Genomic DNA, 18821 nt, shown 5'->3' with positions numbered 1-18821 from the left:
TGCTACATTTGATCTCTGGGAACCTTAGGATGACAAATCAGAGGAAGATTTCTGAATGTAAGTACATTATTTATCTTCAGAGGTGAATGTATCAAACCAGTTGCCGTGATAAGTTTTTTGATGTTGTGCACTTTCCTCAAACAATAGCATGGTATTTTTTCACTGTAATAGCTACTGTAAATTGGACAGTGCAGTTAGATGAACAAGAATTTAAGCTTTCTGCCCATATAAAACATGTCTATATCCTGGAAAGTTTGCTGTTACTTACAACAGTCATGCTAATCACATTAGCGCACATTAGTTCAACCGTCCCGTATATGGGACACCGATCCCGTAGAAGTTAAAGGTGATTTGGACATTTAAAAAAAAACAGGCTCACATGTACCATCACGTACAAACTGAAAACAGACATTTTTGCACATTTATGAAACAGAAAAAACTGAAATACCTTATTTATATAAGTATTTAGACCCTTTGCTATGAGACTCGAAATTGAGCTCAGGTACATCCTGTTTTCATTGATCATCCTTGAGATGTTTCTACAACTAGATTGGAGTCCACCTGTGGTAAATTCAATTAATTGGACATGATTTGGAAAGGCACACAGTTGACAGTGCATGTCAGAGCAAAAACCAAGCCATGAGGTCGAAGGAATTGTCAGTAGAGCTCCGAGACAGGATTGTGTCGAGGCACAGATCTGGGGAAGGGTACCAAAACATTTCTGCAGCATTGAAGGTCCCCAAGAACACAGTGGCCTCCATCATTCTTAAATGGAAGAAGTTTGGAACCACCAAGACTCTTCCTAGAGCTGGCCGCCCAGTCAAATTGAGCAATCGGGAGAGAAGGGCCTTGGTCAGGGAGGTGACCAAGAACCCGATGGTCACTCTGACAGTGCTCCAGAGTTCCTCTGTGGAGATGGGAGAGCCTTCCAGAAGGACAACCATCTCTGCAGCACTCCACCAATCAGGCCTTTTAAGGCTGTAACGTAACAAAATGTGGAAAAAGTCAAGGGGTCTGAATATTTTCTGAATATTTTGATCGTTAGCTTGTGGTAGCTAAAGTTTGCTGAAGTTTGTAGTGGCTGTTTAAAGAGAACTGAACCATGGATTACAGTTTCTCATGGCCCATAGACTACTTTCAGGGTGAGGAACCATCTAACATCAAGTTGTAAAATAGTGAACTACTCCATTAAGGCGCTTACAGATGGGCCACAGTAAACAGCAATTGAACTGCGAGGAAATCTGTGTGTAGAGACCAGCGGTCCCGGTTGTTGTCAGCTCGAATGTTGTCATTAAAACATTGTTTGCTTGTTTGACAAGATGAGCGATGCTCATTGGTCCACCATGCGTGGCGGCTGCTCAAGACTTCAGCTAATTGAATCTTTTGCCGCTTCTAGCGCCGAGCCAGCGGCACCGCTCACGGGAGCAAGCACCACGAACCGCGCCGCTTGCAAAACTGCTTGCGTTTTGCCGCCCTTCTCCCATTGTAGTCTTTGAGACCACACCGCTTACCGTGGCACGTCTGTAAGTGCCTTTATTTGATAGCAGCCTATAGCCTACAGCTCATCACTCCATTGTGAGGAAATATTACATAACTGACAGGCGATACATTGATCCCCATCTGCCCTGCTGAAGTAAAACCAACCAGACTTATCTCAACAAATAGGCTCATAGATGCTCTATTCGAATAAAAGTGAGCCTAAAGGAGTGACAACACACCAACTACAAAACAGTCTCCTGCCACAGGACTCAGGAGGCATGATGCAGCAGGCAGCTAACACTGACTGATGTTCCACTAGCACTTAACCTGTTACAACATCCTGTACTTTGAACTTTGGGGGTGAGACTTTCACTACAGTTTCTCAAATCTGTTTCAAATGACTCCTTAGAGTAAAAAAATGTTATCTTCACCACAACAAGTTAAAGGGAGGGCCATGGGAGTCAGTCACACTGCCTGCCAAACCACAGCCAAGTGGCTCAATCCCAAAGTACAGTTCCACTGTACAAACGGTTGTCTCAGTTCTCTTCCTCGCATGCCCCGATAAAAAAAAAATGGGACACTGGGATCTGGTTCTTCAGCTCAATCTGTGAATGCGCCACAGCTCTCTTCCCTCGATCTTTCTCCCTCTATTTCCTTCCCTACCCCCACAAATTCACACAGCCTGCTGCACAAGCTTTTTTCCAGGGAGAGGAGAATGTAGGTCAGCTCTCTGACGGCTGTGGAGGCACAGCTGAGCGCCCGCTCCGTTCCTCTCCACCACACACACACCCACAAATCTGATCATCCTCACAAGGGTGTGGATCATGCTTGTCCATTAAAAATATCAATGCAAAATCAATCTTCCCATTTCATCACTATAATATTGCCAAAATCATTTAGCCTATCCTCATACATTCACTGGATATTGTCATTCACAATATGAAGCTTTTTGCCACATGCACAATACTAATGCAGGTGCCTCGGGTTAAAAACTAATTCCTCACTAAGCTTGTGAAAAGGAATGCTTTAAACATGACAACACTGAAAAGGCTGTCGAGAATGGTTGTGCTTACATTTTAGGCAGATCTTAAAAGATCTGGTCTGACTTCGCTCCCCCCACATTCTCTCCCTATATACTCTAATTTTAAAGGGGCAATCAGCGGTTGCTACATCTATTTTTGGACTAATAAATGAATGATATGTACCCATGGATTCTTGAAGAATATAACTTATAAATGCCTCCTGAGCTTAGTTCAACTGTCGTACCCCATCAGAAACCAAAATATATGCTGGTTTTACTCCAGTGTTTGTAAACAAAGTAAATGTAAACAAACACTATATAGCCGCAAAACATGGTTAAAACTATAATTGTTATATTATGGTCAGTCCTTGCATCCATAGCTCTGTATATAAGTAGTCATATTTCTCCAGCCCCATCCCTCAGCTTGTTACCAAAACAGGGGTGGGGCCTCGCTTTGTTATTCTTTCAACCGCTGATTGCCACTTTAAGCCTACAAGTCAAAATTATGTCACAAATAGTTCAAAATAAATCTATCCTAAACCCTGACCATCTTTCCCCTCTTTTATGACACAGGAAAACACAATAACAATGTGTCAAACAGTCATATCTCCCTCTTCTGAGAAATGCTCAAATCAAGGCCATGGCCATATAAATTAATCTGCTACTGTGCTGGAATGTTGCAGGTAACACAAGGTTGTGGATTCTTGCGACATTTTGTTAATTGCACAACCCACCCACCGTCCTAATGAGTGTGATACATTTCTTACTCTCCTTCAGCAAGAGGAAACAAATCCAGATGGGGGAAATAAAGAGTATTAAGATTTGATAAAGGAGTTCAAAATAGTGGTCAAATATGACCTATTTGTTCCGAACCTTGATAGCAGTGCAACAATAAATGCAAATAAAACTGCTGGTGAAGAGAGTACCTACCAACTTTGACCTGCATAGCTGAGGCCTGATTGCATTGACTTCAGTCCTTGGCTGTATTTACACAGGCAGACCATTCTGATATATTTTTTCCACTAATTGGTCTTTTGACCAATCACATCATATCTTTTCACATTAGATCTTTTTCAGAGCTGATCTAATTGGTCAAAAGACCAATTAGTGAAAAGAAAGATCAGAATTGGGCTGTCTGTATAAACGCAGCCAATGAGGCCTAGCCTATAGCCTACACACTACACTTTTTGCTAGGCCTATTCTAATTGCATTGCATTTACAACCAAACGTGCATAAAGAAACCTGAATTAAATTTTGGATTCTTAGATCCTCCACCACAAAGCTAATAAGAATTCAATAAATTACCTAAGGGATAATGAACAAGAGGCTATGCATTCTATGGAAAATAATGACTCATACTGTGGTACTCTATATAGGGAAATACTGCATGCTCTAGAATGCCATTCAAGCAAATCAGAAACGAGTATTCAACAATGCCATGGTATAAAATACTATAAATGTGTAATAAAAGACAGTCCACAACTGAAGGTAATATCACTACATGTACTTAAATTTGATTGAAGGAAATGCCTCACTGGTGGTGTGGCCAAAGCAACGTCCATAATTGCATAATAAGTCCAATCACACCATTGCAGGTGCAAACCTGTCAATGAAGTTGCCATCATCACAAATTGATTAGCTACCTTGGCCAATAAAAATAAGCCCAATTCACCTGGTGTGAATGGCTAGGTCGGGAGAATGTTTCAACTTCCCAGCATGGTCCTCTGTAGCTCAGCTGGTAGAGCACGGCGCTTGTAACGCCAAGGTAGTGGGTTCGATCCCCGGGACCACCCATACACAAAAATGTATGCACGCACGACTGTAAGTCGCTTTGGATAAAAGCGTCTGCTAAATGCCATATTATTATTATTATTATTACTATAATGTTTGATTAACCAAAGAGGGACACTAATGTAGCAATGAAAACAATTAATTGGATCAAAGATTGCATTATAAGTACAGATAGTTCGCCATCTTGCAAACAAGAGGCACGTGCTCTACTACTTCATAAAGAGTGATTGCCAAAAATCACACATCCACTAGTACTGGGTACTGGGTCAAGGATTCAACGTTGGCGGTCTTCCTTACATGCAGCATATTTCTCAAACAAATCAAGTTGTTTGCAAGCTCTCAAATTAACGTTTTGCTATACCGGTATCAAATACATTGTTTCAATTGAATGATTTATTGGAAGGTCACCGTTAGCTGGCTAAACTGGCCCACTTCACGTTTGATCCTTCGCTACTAGCTAGTTGGCTAGTTCGCTGTCCGTGGCTAAATCTGGTTTAGTAATCTATTTTGCGGCAGTTCTGCAGGGTGTTGTGCTGACTTACCTGTTTCTCAGTCCCCGTATACGTTGATTGGTGATTATCTTCTGTATTTATTCGATCTCAATGCAATCTATTGGAGTTGTTTCAAGTTAGATGCGCAATTGCCATGCATAACGTGGCTAATTCCGATGTAAATATTTTACAGTAAAGCCCATAAATTAGCCAACCAGCCTGCCAGCTAGTTTGGGTGTCTTGGTGTTCTGTTCTGCCGCTCCATGAATCAATCTCTTCCACACGCTATGGATAATGTGTTCTGGCGCTGTAGTTTGACACAAGCCAGGTGAAACATGGTTGTAGGCTAACGTCAGCTAATTGACAAACAAGCCTACGGCGAGTAAAAATCACACTAATTGAAACTAGCGAGATTAGCAATGTTAGCTAATTCAAAGCCAGTTTCAAAATCAGTTCGCTGTCTTCAGCTATACATTACTCCGTCTCTCCTTCAAAAATAAAGTTATTCCGAAATCCAATTTGTCTTTTTGAAATTGTCATTCACGGTTTACTAATATTTGATTCTTTATGTCGCGTTGGTCTCTCCTCTCCGCCATTTTCAATATCTCGCTACACAAACAAACAAGGGTAGCTCGTGCACGCACAATGACAGCAAATAGGCTCGTTCATGAGGAGAGGCCAAAGAAGCAAGCTGTACTTGAAATGTCACCATAGAGATTTAAAACAGTTGCACCAACATCCTCTTATAGAGCCTGATGTTTTTGTTATGAATGGGTATTTTTATTTTTTACAAGCATCTGTAGCTTTAATTTGACAATGAAGGCAGTTTGCACAGTTAAGACTATTTCTCAACTTACTTCGTATACATTGTTATGTAAGAAATATATTCAGGACAATACCTATTGTTTTTAGAGGTAAACTGAACACTTGTTATTGTTTTTCACTTCGCACTCCACTCCACTAGGTGGCAGATTAGATATAAGGAGGATGGGGAGTCTGACGTAGTTTTTCTGCGACGGCACATCTTTTTATGCATGCATCGGATTCGTGATGGCAGAACAGGATTCTGAGTACGTATTTGTTTACATGTCGATCTAAGTGCATCCTTTGCTAAATTAATAATTCTTATACATTTTCTCTGGCTTAAATGTAACATTAGCCCAATAGAATTCCGTCAAGCCATGTGTTTTTATGATTTGTCTGAAAGATACGCAATACAGAGCGCTAGATAATTTGGTTAGTTACACATGATAGTCCATCAGCCATAACTATGCAAACATAATGACATTTTACCTTTTCGACACAAACACGACACAATCTGCAAACAAATAATTGTGCAATGTGACCAGAATGGCATGTAACTAGTTTTATTTTGGTTTGCCTTCAAAGGCTGGCAAGCTAACCTCATTTCACTCAATCAGATCCGTGTGTCATGTTTTTTGTCACAGCTGGATAGGGGAATAATCTTATCAATAGACCCCTTTCTGTGTTTGCAAACATTGCCGCACGAGGGCGGTGCGCCCAAATTGGTGGCAGAACAAGGGGGAGTTGTTTGAGTGCATTTAACACTACTTTTGGATTATAATTGGATTTGAAGGTTCGTATGAATTTCCTGCTTAATAATTGGATTTGAAGGTTCGTATGAATGTCCTGCTTAATACAATGTTTGTTTCCAATTTGTAAGTCGCTCTGGATAAGAGCGTCTGCTAAATGATGTAAATGTGTCATTGCAAATCAACTGCATTATACTTAAAACACTTCAACCAGTAAAATGGCTCTTTGGCTAGCGTTAGCTACAGCCTATATCAGTGAGCGTTAGCATTCTCGCTAACTGCTGCATCCAAAAGCGGTATTTTGCAAAGACCACAACAAAATGTTATCTTTGCGACTGTTAATTCATGAATCAAAACATCATTGTAAGCATATGAGAACACCCCCCCCAAGAAAAAAAATGATGTAATAATATAAATCTAGGCTGTTGAATGGGCGCAGATGGCGATGACTTTCTTACTGCCACCAAGAGTCGCGCCAATCAGTGTGTCAATTACTGGAAAGTGGTCTATAGTTCAGTGTGCTTTGTCATTTTTATCTCACCATTGTATTCTCTGTATGAGTGTTGATGTTTTTGTTGTCTTGTTCATTTACTTTGTCCGTATTATTTCTTATTGTAGGGAAGGAACCAGAAAGTAAGCATTTTGTTGGACGTGTATATCATGTGTATCCTGTACATATGACTAATAAAACTTGAAACTTGTTTAGAGCGAAGAGGGTGATAAAGTTGGTTCCTGAGAACCTTCTGAAGAAGAGGAAGGCCTATCAAGCCATCAAAGCCACTGAGGCAAAGCGTGCACTTCTAGAGAAGAGAAAGGTAATTAGCTGTGGTCAGTTTTACCATTGTGGTCTTTTATTCACTATGAAAGTTTTGATAAAGTTGTTGGACATCAACAAGTGTAGATGTGTTCATCCAGGTATCCAAAGGCAAACCCTTGAAGTTCAAGCGCTTGGAGGACTTCCTGAAGGAGAACCATAGAAAACATCGCGATGAAACGCGTATCAGGAGAGCAGATCACAGACCAGCTCCAGCCATGCCCCCTGCAAAGAACCGACTGGCCTTCGCTGTCCGCATCAGAGAGTGAGTGACTGAAATCTGTAGCTACATGATCTGATTGCAATGGTGGTACACATAAAGCTGTTGACAACCCTTTTTGAGCGAATGTTATGATTTTTATTCAGATCCCCATTAGCTGTTGAAGCAGCAGCTATTCTTCCTGGGGTCCACACAACATAGAACATGACAAAATACAGAACACTAATGGACAAGATCAGCAACACAAATTCAAACTAACAACACGACTACATAAAAAAATAACAAGACTAACAACAAAGAAAAATATACACTATTCTCAAATATTTTAATGCTTTGATATGTAGACACTTTAGGCTATTGCAGCTGAAGAATACAGCTAAAGAGTTTGTGTTCACATACTTATTGTATACTCACAATGGAGTGGAAGTGGCTGTGCACAGTCAAAATCATCTGGAATTACACTTTCATCAGCTCATCTTTAGTGGTCTGGCTGAATATTGAGGTAACATTTTCATATTTTCTCTCTGTGCAGGATCAAAGGAGTCAGTCCCAGAGTTCAGAAGGTGATCCAGATGTTACGACTAAGAAAGATCTTCAGCGGTGCCTTTGTCAAAGTGAACAAGACCTCTATGGCTATGTTGAAAATGGTTGAGCCTTATGTGGCATGGGGGTAAGTAAGAGGTGAGGGTCTGACTTTTGTGAGAATGAATAGCATATCAACTTCATGTAATGAGATGAATCCACTTTGACGTATCCGCTATCATTTCTTATAACCAACAATAACTTTTGAACATCAGATCGGCAGTTACTTACCTCAATTACGCCTTCGACTCACCTGTTCAGTCACTTGATAATAAGATTGATGACCTCCGATTGCGGATTTGCTTCCAACGGGACTCTCGTAACTGCAATATTCTCTGCAACATGGCTTTTGGACAATGTTCCCTCTAATATTTTTTAGCACTGAGCAAATTTCAGGTCTGCTGAGCGCAAACTTGAACCTTGTGAGATTTCTGTGTAACTTCCGGCGCACGTTTACTGTGAACACTGAGGCTGTACCCGCTTTAATTTACAGTTTTAAGTGGCCAAGTAGTGTGGGCCACCTTGAAAAAAAATAATTAAAAAAATGGAGAACATGCATCTCAACATGGAAATAGCGGTTATATCATTCAGCCTACAGTAGCAGCCAATGTGTGGTGTAAAATGTAGGCCTACGTTCCATGAGACTTTTGAAAAAAAACATGCAGGGCTTGACATTAGCCTGTTTATCCACTTGTCCTTCAGATAAGGTGACTAAACATTTTGTTGTGGTGTTTGATGCAAGAAACCACTTAACAAAATACAATTAATTATTCCCATGCCATTATTACAGAGAATCAGACAAATTATGCTACCCTCTCCTTATTGGTGACTAAGCTTATTTAAGCCTGTCTCAAAATACAACACTGCCCCTTTTAAGACATAAAAAAAAAAAAAACTCTACCTGACTTGCTTTTCAAAGATGGCTAGAAATGTACATGTTTTGTGCTCTTGTAGGAAGCAATCACTCCCACATTGCTGACTACAAATGAGCTATAACTGGGCTAATAACTCACTAACTAGCTAAGAATATGAACAAAAGTGCACATGTGGCAACATGCAGCTCTCGCTTTGATCTCAAAACAAGCACATAATAATCGCAACAGCTCCTGCTGTAAAACGTGAATGGCACAAATCCATATATGGCAATGGTCTATTTGCATATAGGCTTACTGCAGCTCTGATTGGTTATGGCGCACTGGTCTGTGTAGGGTACGGTCTGAGTCGCAATAGAATCCTACTCCAATGCGTTCTGCCTACAACAATCTCTTGCATAGTTTGTTTTTGTTTGGGTATGTTGCATTGAATTGGTCTATTGCGTTAATTCGATCACAATTCCCACAGTAAAGGGAAATGTTATTAGTGTTAACTAACATGGGAAAACTAGAAAGTTGAGTGAAGTTCAATCTCGTGCTTCTCTGCACGGGCTGATATTTATTCTAGCCGGCAGTCCCGGGGAGCTTAGAGGGAACATTGCCCCCATGGCTATCCATTCACTAAGCGGACAGGACAGTAGAGTCAAGGAAATCGAGAGTAGGAAGGTTTTGCCTCTTCATCAACAACAAATGGTCTGTTGACTCGAGCACAGTGGAAGTCTCGACCCATTGTTCACCCGTCTTGGAATACCTGATGATCAAATGCTGACCCTTCTACCTGCCGAGGAAGTTTTCAGCTGTTATCGTGACTGTTTGTATACATTCCACCTCAGAACAAGAAAAATGACACGCTATAAACAATCAGGAAAACTTGCACCCGGAGGTTGCCTTTCTTGTTGCCGGCGATTTTAATTCTGCGTCATTAAGACACGTGATGCCCAACTGCCATCAACATGTCTCCTTTGCCACTAGGGGCGATACAGTCCTAGACCACTGTTACTCTACCCACAAGCAGGCATACAACGCCCTCCCTCATCCCCATTCTGCAAATCGGATCATGTTTAGCAGAAGCTCCAACAGGAAGTACCTGTGACTCGCTCCGTTGAGAAACGGTAATCGGAATCAGAGATTATGCTACAGGACTGCTTTGCTAGCGCTGATTGGAATATGTTCCGTGACTCGATGAGCTAACCACCTCAGTCACCGGCTTCATTAGGAAATGCATCGGCGATGTCCCCACAGTGAAGGTTCACTGCTTCCCCAATCAAAAGCCCTGGACTAACGCTGAGGTTGGCGCTAAAATAAAGGGCAGGGCTACCGCACACAGGGCAGCCAACCTTGAGGCAACGGCTGAGGACTGGAACAAGTACAAGAAGTCCCGCTACGACCTCCGCAGAGTCATCAAACGAGCAAAAGGACAATATAGGAATAAGGTGGATATTATTCCAGGCTCCGAGGCATGTGGCAGAGGCTACAGTCCATTACAGATTACAAAGGAAGAACCAGCTGTGGTCTGCCCAACGATATAGCTCTACCAGAAGAACTCTACAATAACAACACTGTGCCGTGAGGGCCTCCACCGACCCAGAGGACTGGTCGAGCTCGCTCTCCGAGGCCAACGTGAGTAAGGTCTTTTAATCAGGTCAACACTCGCGGGGCCGGACAGTATTCCAAGATGCATGCGCAGAACAGCTGGCAGGCATATTCACTGTCATTTTCAACCTCTCCTTGTCCCAGTCTGTAATCCCCACATGCCTTAAACTGACCACCATCCATCATTCCTGTTCCTAATAACTCTAAGTCTTCATGCCACAATGACTACCACCCTGTAGTGCTCTCATCTGCAATCATGAAGTGCTTTGAAAGGCTGGTTATGGCACACCCACGCCATCATTCCAGACACCCTGTACCCACTCCAATTTGCATATCGCCCCAACAGATCCATAGACGACGCAATCTCAATTGTTCTCCACACTGCCCTCACCTACCTAGATAAGAGCAATACTTATGTGAAAATGCTGTTCATTGACTACAGCTCAGCGTTCAACACCATTGTCCCCTCCAAGTTCGTCACCATCTTAGGACCCAGTGACTGAACACCTGCAACTGGATCCTGGAATTCCTGACGGGCCGACCCCAGGTGGCGAGGGTAGGCAACATGCCCTCCGCCATGCTAACCCTTAACAAGGGGGCCCCACACGGGTGTGTGCTTAGTCCCCTCCTGTACGCCCTGTTCACCCATGACTGCGTGGCCATGCACAATTCCAACACCATCATCAAGTTTGCTGACGACACGATGCTGGTAGGCTTGATCACCGGCGACAATGAGACAGCCTACAGGGAGATGGTCAATGACCTGGCAGTGTGGTGCCGGGACAACAATGTCAGTAAGACCAAGGTGCTGATCGTGGACTACAGGAAACTGGGGGGAGAGTACGCCCCCATCCACATCGACGGGGCTGCATTGGAGCGGGTCCAGTGGTGGGAAAAAGTAACCAATTGTCATACTTGAGTAAAACTAAAGATACCTTCATAGAAAATAACTCAAGTAAAAGTCACCCAGTAAAATTCTACTTGAGTAAAAGTAGAAAAGTATTTGGTTTAAAATATACTTAAGTATCAAAAATATAAATAATTTCAAATTCCTTATAGTAAGCAAACCATTTTGTTTTTTAAATTTATTTACAGATAGCCAGGGGCACACCAACATTCAGACATAATTTACAAACAAAGCATGTGTGTTTAGTGAGTCCACCAGATCAGAGGCAGTAGGAATGACCAGGGATGTTCTGTTGGCAAGTGCGTGAATTGGACCATTTTCCTGTCCTGCTAAGCATTCAAAATGAGGTTTTCACTCAATCTCACGATACATGGCCCCATTAATTATTTCCTTTACACGGATCAGTCGTCCTGGTCCCTTTGCAGAAAAACAGCCCCAAAGCATGATGTTTCCACCCCCATGCTTCACAGTAGGTATGGTGTTCTTTGGATGCAACTCAGCATTCTTTGTCCTCCAAACACGACGAGTTGAGTTTTTACCAAAAAGTTCTATTTTGGTTTGATCTGACCATATGACATTCTCCCAATCCTCTTCTGGATCATCCAAATGCACTCTAGCAAACTTCAGACGGGCCTGGACATGTACTGGCTTAAGCAGGGGGACACGTCTGGCACTGCAGGATTTGAGTCCCTGGCGGCGTAGTGTGTTACTGATGGTAGGCTTTGTTACTTTGGTCCCAGCTCTCTGCAGGTCATTCACTAGGTCCCCCCGTGTGGTTCTGGGATTTTTGCTCACCTTTCTTGTGATCATTTTGACCCCACGGGGTGAGATGTTGCGTGGAGCCCCAGATCGAGGGAGATTATCAGTGGTCTTGTATGTCTTCCATTTCCTAATAATTGCTCCCACCGTTGATTTCTTCAAACCAAGCTGCTTACCTATTGCAGATTCAGTCTTCCCAGCCTGGTGCAGGTCTACAATTTTGTTTCTGGTGTCCTTTGACAGCTCTTTGGTCTTGGCCATAGTGGAGTTTGGAGTGTGACTGTTTGAGGTTGTGGACAGGTGTCTTTTATACTGATAACAAGTTCAAACAGGTGCCATTAATACAGGTAACGAGTGGAGGACAGAGGAGCCTCTTAAAGAAGAAGTTACAGGTCTGTGAGAGCCAGAAATCTTGCTTGTTTGTAGGTGACCAAATACTTATTTTCCATCACAATTTGCAAATAAATTCATTAAAAATCCTACAATGTGATTTTCTGGATTTTTTCTTCTCAATTTGTCTGTCATAGTTGACGTGTACCTATGATGAAAATTACAGGCCTCTCTCATATTTTTAAGTGGGAGAACTTGCACAATTGGTGGCTGACTAAATACTTTTTTCCCCCACTGTAAGTACTTTACACCACAATAACTTCAAGTTCCTCTATGTCCAAATCAATAAGGTCTGAAAATGGTCCGCGCACAGTCGAAGAAGCCGCAACAGCGGTGTGAAAGGAAGGCCCAGAAAATTGTTAGACTCCAGTCACCAAAGCCAAAGGTGTTCGATGGGGTCGAGGTCAGGGCTCTGTGCAGGCCAGTCAAGTTCTTCCACACAGATCTCTACAAACCATTTCTTCGGTATGGACCTCGCTTTGTGCACGGGGGCATTGTCATGCTGAAACAGGAAAGGGCCTTCCCCAAACTGTTGCCACAAAGTTGGAAGCACAGAATTGTGAAGAATGTCATTGTATGCTGTAGCGTTAAGATTTCCCTTCACTGTAACTAAGGGGCCTAGCCCGAACCATGAAAAACAGCCCCAGACCACTATTCCTCCTCCATCAAACTTTACAGTTGGCACTGCATTAGGGCAGGTAGCGTTCGCTTGGCATCCGCCAAACCCAGATTCATCTGTCAGACTGCTAGATGGTGAAGCGTGATTCGTCACTCCAGAGAACGCGTTTCCACTGCTCCAGAGTCCAGTGGCGGTGAGCTTTACACCACTCCAGCTGACGCTTGGCATTGTGCATGGTGAACTTCGGCTTGTGTACGGCTGCTTGGCCATGGAAACCCATTTCATGAAGCTCCCGACGAACAGTTCTTGTGATAACGTTGCTTCCAGCGGCCACTTGGTAGTGAGTGTTGCAACCGAGGACAGACTATTTGCGGCTGAGCCGTTGTTGCTCCTAGACGTTTCCACTTCACAATAACATTACTTACAGTTGACTGGGGCAGCTCTAGAAGGGCAAACTTGTTGGAAAGGTGGCATTCTATGACAGAGACACGTTGAAAGTTACCCAGCTCTTCAGTAATGACATTCTTCTGCCAATGTTAGTGTATGAATATTGCATGGCTGTATGCTCGATTTTATACACATGTCCGCAATGTGGGTGGCTGAAATAGCCGATTCCACTAATTTGAAGGAGTGTCCACATACTTTTGTATATAGTGCATTTTATTTTTGCGCTGTCTATGCACACTCACAGGACCCTACACACTCAGGCACACTTCATTTACTGACACACATAACATGCATACACAATTATACTGACTCTACGCGCGCACACACTCACATACAATCATCATATACGCTGCTGCTACTGCCTCTCATATCCTGATGCCAAGTCACCTTACCCCTATACATATCTATCACTCCAGTATCCCTGCACATTATAAATATGGTATTGGAACTGACCCTGTGTGTGGCTTACTTTCTCATGTTCCAATTTGTATTTCTCGTGTTTTTGTTCTACCTTGTTATTTTTACACTGAACAAAAATATAAACTCAACATGTGAAGTGTTGGTCCCATGTTTCATGAGCTGAAATAAAAGATCCCCGAAATGTTCCATACGCACAAAAAGCTTATTTCCCTCAAATCTACACATTTATTTGCATCCCTGTTATGGAGCATTTTACATGACAGGTGTGGCATATCAAGAAGCTGATTAAACCACACGGTCATTACACAGGTGCACCTTGTGCTGGGGACAAAGGGCCACTGTAAAATGTGCAGTTTTGTTACACAACACAATGCCACAGATGTCTCAAGTTTTGAGGGAGCATGCAATTGGCATGCTGACTGCAGGAATGTCCACCAGAGCTGTTGCCAGAGAATTGAATGTTCATTTCTCTACCATAAGTCGCCTCCAACATCGTTTTAGAGAATTTGGCAGTACGTCGAACCGGCCTCACAACTGCAGACCACGAGTATGGCGTCGTGTGGGCAAGCGGTTTGCTGATGTGGTGGTGGGATTATGGTATGGGCTGGCATAAGCTACGGACACCGAACACAATTGCATTTTATCGATGGCAATTTGAACGCAGAGATACCGTGACGAGATCCTGAGGCCCATTGTTGTGCCATTCATCCGCCGCCATCACCTTATGTTTCAGCATAATGCACAGCCCCATGTCACAAGGATCTTTACACAATTCCTGGAAGCTGAAAATATTCAAGTTCTTCCATGGCCTGCATACTCACCAGATATCACCCATTGAGCATGTTTGGGATGCTCTGGATTGACGTACGACAGAGTGTTTCAGTTCCCGCCAATATCCAGAGACTTCGCACAGCCATTGAAGAGAAGTGGGTCAACATTCCACAGGCCACAATCAACAGCCTGATCAACTCTGAGAAGATGTGTCTCGCTGCATGAGGCAAATGGTGGTCACACCAGATACTGACTGGTTTTCTGATCCACGCCCCTCCTTATTTTTTTATGGATCTGTGACCAATCTATTCCCAGTCATATGAAATCATAGATTAGGGCCTAATTAATTAATTTAAATTGATTGATTTCCTTAAACTTTAACTCAGTCAAATCTTTGCAGTTGTTGCGTTATGTTTTTGTTCAGTGTAATACTGCATTGTTGGGTTTAGAGCTTGCAAGAAAGACATTTCACTGTACTTGTGCACGTAACATTAACTTAACTTGATACCTGTAGAACCAACTAGTTGGACAATACTGTACTAACGATGGTGAATTATTCACACTAAACAGGTTTCCCAACTTGAAGTCTGTTCGTGAGCTGATCTTGAAAAGAGGACAGGCAAAGATTGACAAGCGAAGGGTCGCTCTCACAGACAACACACTCATTGAGCAGCATATGGGTAAGGATCACAATTTATAATGTATTTTTCATCAGTCTGAAGTAACACAAGTCTTGGTAAATTTTGTATGTGCATGTCAAATTTAGCTAAAAAATATAAGTTGCGTCACACTCAGATCGTGCAGAGAATATGAAATGGTGGTTTTCCCACAGTGATTTTCATTGAGATACATGTACAATGTTTACATCATCTCCTCTCAGGCAAGTATGGTATCATCTGTCTAGAGGACCTGATCCATGAGATCTACTCTGTGGGGAAGAACTTCCGTGTGGTCAGCAACTTCATATGGCCGTTCAAGCTGTCTGTGGCTCGTCACGCTGCCAGGGACAAGGCAGGTCTTTTGAAGGACATCGGCAACCCAGGACCCAGAGGGACGGACATTAACTCAATCATCAGGCAGCTCAACTGAGGCTGCATGACAGACACTTTCACAGACTCTTTCCTAGAGCCAGTGATTAACCTTTTTTTCCATAGCTTATTCATTGGTGGTTCTGTAATTCATTTTCTTCATGTCTGCAAGATTATGAGTTGCCCAGTGTGGCATGAGATAAATAAATCCCTTACAGATTCATAAGGATTCAATTCATCTTTGTCTTAACACCCCTGGGACCCAGCTGGCAGAATTAATACTGGACCTGATCAGAATTTAAGACATGGACAGACTACGCCTTTCTGAACTACGTTGTGATTAGATAGTAGTTATTGTCTCGCCCTTTTGTTGGACAATTGGTAATCTCATGTTACCACCTCTGCAGCGTTTCCATATTAAGGCCATTCTATGGAGATTCTAATGGCATTATCACTACTTACTTTGCCCCTCTGGTTGTCGAAGGGATGTAATTATGCATACTATCTATGTGAGATTAATGTGTTTATTTTTCAATAAACTGAAACAAGAATTTGTTTTGTACTTGGGTGCAGAAAATGATGCCCCCTTTTTTTGTCTCAATTCCTGCTATTTCTTCCTCAAAGGTTCTCCTGCCACTGGCTGCTCAGTGTGTCACAATCAATTTAGGGAGATGTGACTCATCCAGCAGGGAGGGGGGGGGGGGAAGAGACCTGGGAAAATGCATCCCAGGGTGCTGCAATGGAGGGACGGGACACGACACAAGCTATTTGTGCCAGCAACGTTTTTGGGTACATGAATGGTTATGAGAATGTAAGACAATTACATGTTATGCATATTAAGGGACTTAAAAGGGTGTACAAATATGTCTAGCTGGTCTGCATCATATCAGGGTGGTCTGGTCCAACATTTGCATATCAAAGAAGGGATGGGGAAATCAATCGCATTGCCTTGCCTTTGAGAAAAGATTGCACAATTTACATTTAGCGAGACATCTCCTTCGCATAGAGTTGATCAGGCTGTTGATTGTGGCCTGTGGAATATTATCCCAATTCTCTTCAATGACTGTGCAAAGTCGCTGGATATGGGCGGGAACACGCTGTCATACATCGATCCAGAGCATCCCAAACATGTTCAATGGGTGACATCTGGTGAGTATGCAGGCCATGCAGGCCAATTGCATGCTCCCTCAAAACTTGAGACATCTGTGGCATTGTGTTGTGACAAAACTGCACATTTTAGAGTGGCCTTTTATTGTCCCCAGCACAAGGTGCACCTGTGTAATGATCATGTGGTTTAATCAGCTTCTTGATATGCCACACCTGTCAGGTGGATGGATTATCTTGGCAAAGGAGAAATGCTCACATACCGGGATGTAAACAAAATTGTGCACAACATTTTAGAGAAATAAGCTTATACAGTGAGGGAAAAAAGTATTTGATCCCCTGCTGATTTTGTATGTTTGCCCGCTGACAAAGAAATGATCAGTCTATAATTTTAATGGTAGGTTTATTTGAACAGTGAGGGACAGAATATAACAAAAAAATCCAGAAAAAAAACGCATGTCAAAAATGTTATAAATTGATTTGCATTTTAATGAGGGAAATAAGTATTTGACCCCTCTGCAAAACATGACTTAGTACTTGGTGGCAAAACCCTTGTTGGCAATCACAGAGGTCAGACGTTTCTTGTAGTTGGCCACCAGGTTTGCACACATCTCAGGAGGGATTTTGTCCCACTCTTTGCAGATCTTCTCCAAGTCATTAAGGTTTTGAGGCTGACGTTTGGCAACTCGAACCTTCAGCTTCCTCCACAGATTTTCTATGGGATTAAGGTCTGGAGACTGGCTAGGCCACTCCAGGACCTTAATGTGCTTCTTCTTGAGCCACTCCTTTGTTGCCTTTGCCGTGTGTTTTTGGGACATTGTCATGCTGGAATACCCATCCACGGCCCATTTTCAATGCCCTGGTTGAGGGAAGGAGGTTCTCACCCAAGATTTGACGGTACATTGCCCCGTCCATCGTCCCTTTGATGCGGTGAAGTTGTCCTGTCCCCTTAGCAGAAAAACACCCCCAAAGCATAATGTTTCCACCTCCATGTTTGACGGTGGGGATGGTGTTCTTGGTCATAGGCAGCATTGCTCCTCCTCCAAACACGGCGAGTTGAGTTGATGCCAAAGAGCTCCATTTTGGTCTCATCTGACCACACCACTTTCACCCAGTTCTCCTCTGAATCATTCAGATGTTCATTGGTAAACTTCAGACGGGCCTGTATATGTGCTTTCTTGAGCAGGGGGACCTTGCGGGCGCTGCAGGATTTCAGTCCTTCACGGCGTAGTGTGTTACCAATTGTTTTTTTCGTGACTAAGGTCCAAGCTGCCTTGAGATCATTCACAAGATCCTCCCGTGTAGTTCTGGGCTGATTCCTCACCGTTCTCATGATCATTGCAACTCCACGAGGTGAGATCTTGCATGAAGCCCCAGGCCGAGGGAGATTGACAGGCCTTTTGTGTTTCTTCCAATTGCGAATAATCACACCAACTGTTGTCACCTTCTCACCAAGCTGCTTGGTGATGGACTTGTAGCCCATTCCAGCCTTGTGTAGGTCTACAATCTTGTCCCTGACATCCTTGGAGAGCTCTTTGGTCTTGGCCTTGGTGGAGAGTTTGGAATCTGATTGATTGATTGCTTCTGTGGACAGGTGTCTTTTATACAGGTAACAAACTGAGATTAGGAGCACTCCCTTTAAGAGTGTGCTCCTAATCTCAGCTCGTTACCTGTATAAAAGACACCTGGGAGCCAGAAATCTTTCTGATTGAGAGGGGGTCAAATACTTATTTCACTCATTAAAATGCAAATCAATTCATGACATTTTTTAAATGCGTTTCTCTGGATTTTTTGTTGTTAATTCTGTCTCTCACTGTTCAAATAAACCTACCATTAAAATTATAGACTGATCATTTCTTTGTCAGCGGGCAAACGTACAAAATCAGCAGGGGATCAAATACTTTTTTCCCTCACTGTATGGTAAATTTCTGGAATCTTTTATTTCAGCTCATGAAACAGG

At 42.8% G+C, this 18821-nt stretch overlaps 1 protein-coding gene across 1 annotated transcript; it reads left to right on the top strand.

Annotated features, from left to right (window-relative positions):
• The first annotated feature begins 5792 nt into the window (after window positions 1-5792).
• On the top strand, window positions 5793-16324 carry LOC311107201 (large ribosomal subunit protein uL30-like). The gene is made up of 6 exons (XM_084149696.1): window positions 5793-5852; window positions 7042-7150; window positions 7251-7414; window positions 7902-8039; window positions 15300-15409; window positions 15610-16324. Exons 1-6 carry the CDS (start codon window positions 5833-5835, stop codon window positions 15816-15818), a joined length of 750 nt encoding a protein of 249 aa, XP_084005822.1. The 5' UTR covers window positions 5793-5832; the 3' UTR covers window positions 15819-16324.
• Window positions 16325-18821: the final 2497 nt, after the last annotated feature.

This window comes from Coregonus lavaretus (genome assembly GCF_964263955.1).
Source record: "Coregonus lavaretus genome assembly, chromosome: 31".
Taxonomy (NCBI): Eukaryota; Metazoa; Chordata; class Actinopteri; order Salmoniformes; family Salmonidae; genus Coregonus; species Coregonus lavaretus.
Note: the sequence above shows the minus strand (reverse complement) of the source record. Positions and strands in the feature narration are given on the sequence as shown.

Excerpts from the sequence above, each read along its gene's own strand:
- LOC311107201 (XM_084149696.1), top strand. The coding sequence starts at position 5,833 with ATGGCAGAACAGGATTCTGA. Across the intron at positions 7,151-7,250 it reads CACTTCTAGAGAAGAGAAAG|GTATCCAAAGGCAAACCCTT; the intron begins GTAATTAGCTGT and ends GTGTTCATCCAG. Across the intron at positions 7,415-7,901 it reads TTCGCTGTCCGCATCAGAGA|GATCAAAGGAGTCAGTCCCA; the intron begins GTGAGTGACTGA and ends CTCTCTGTGCAG.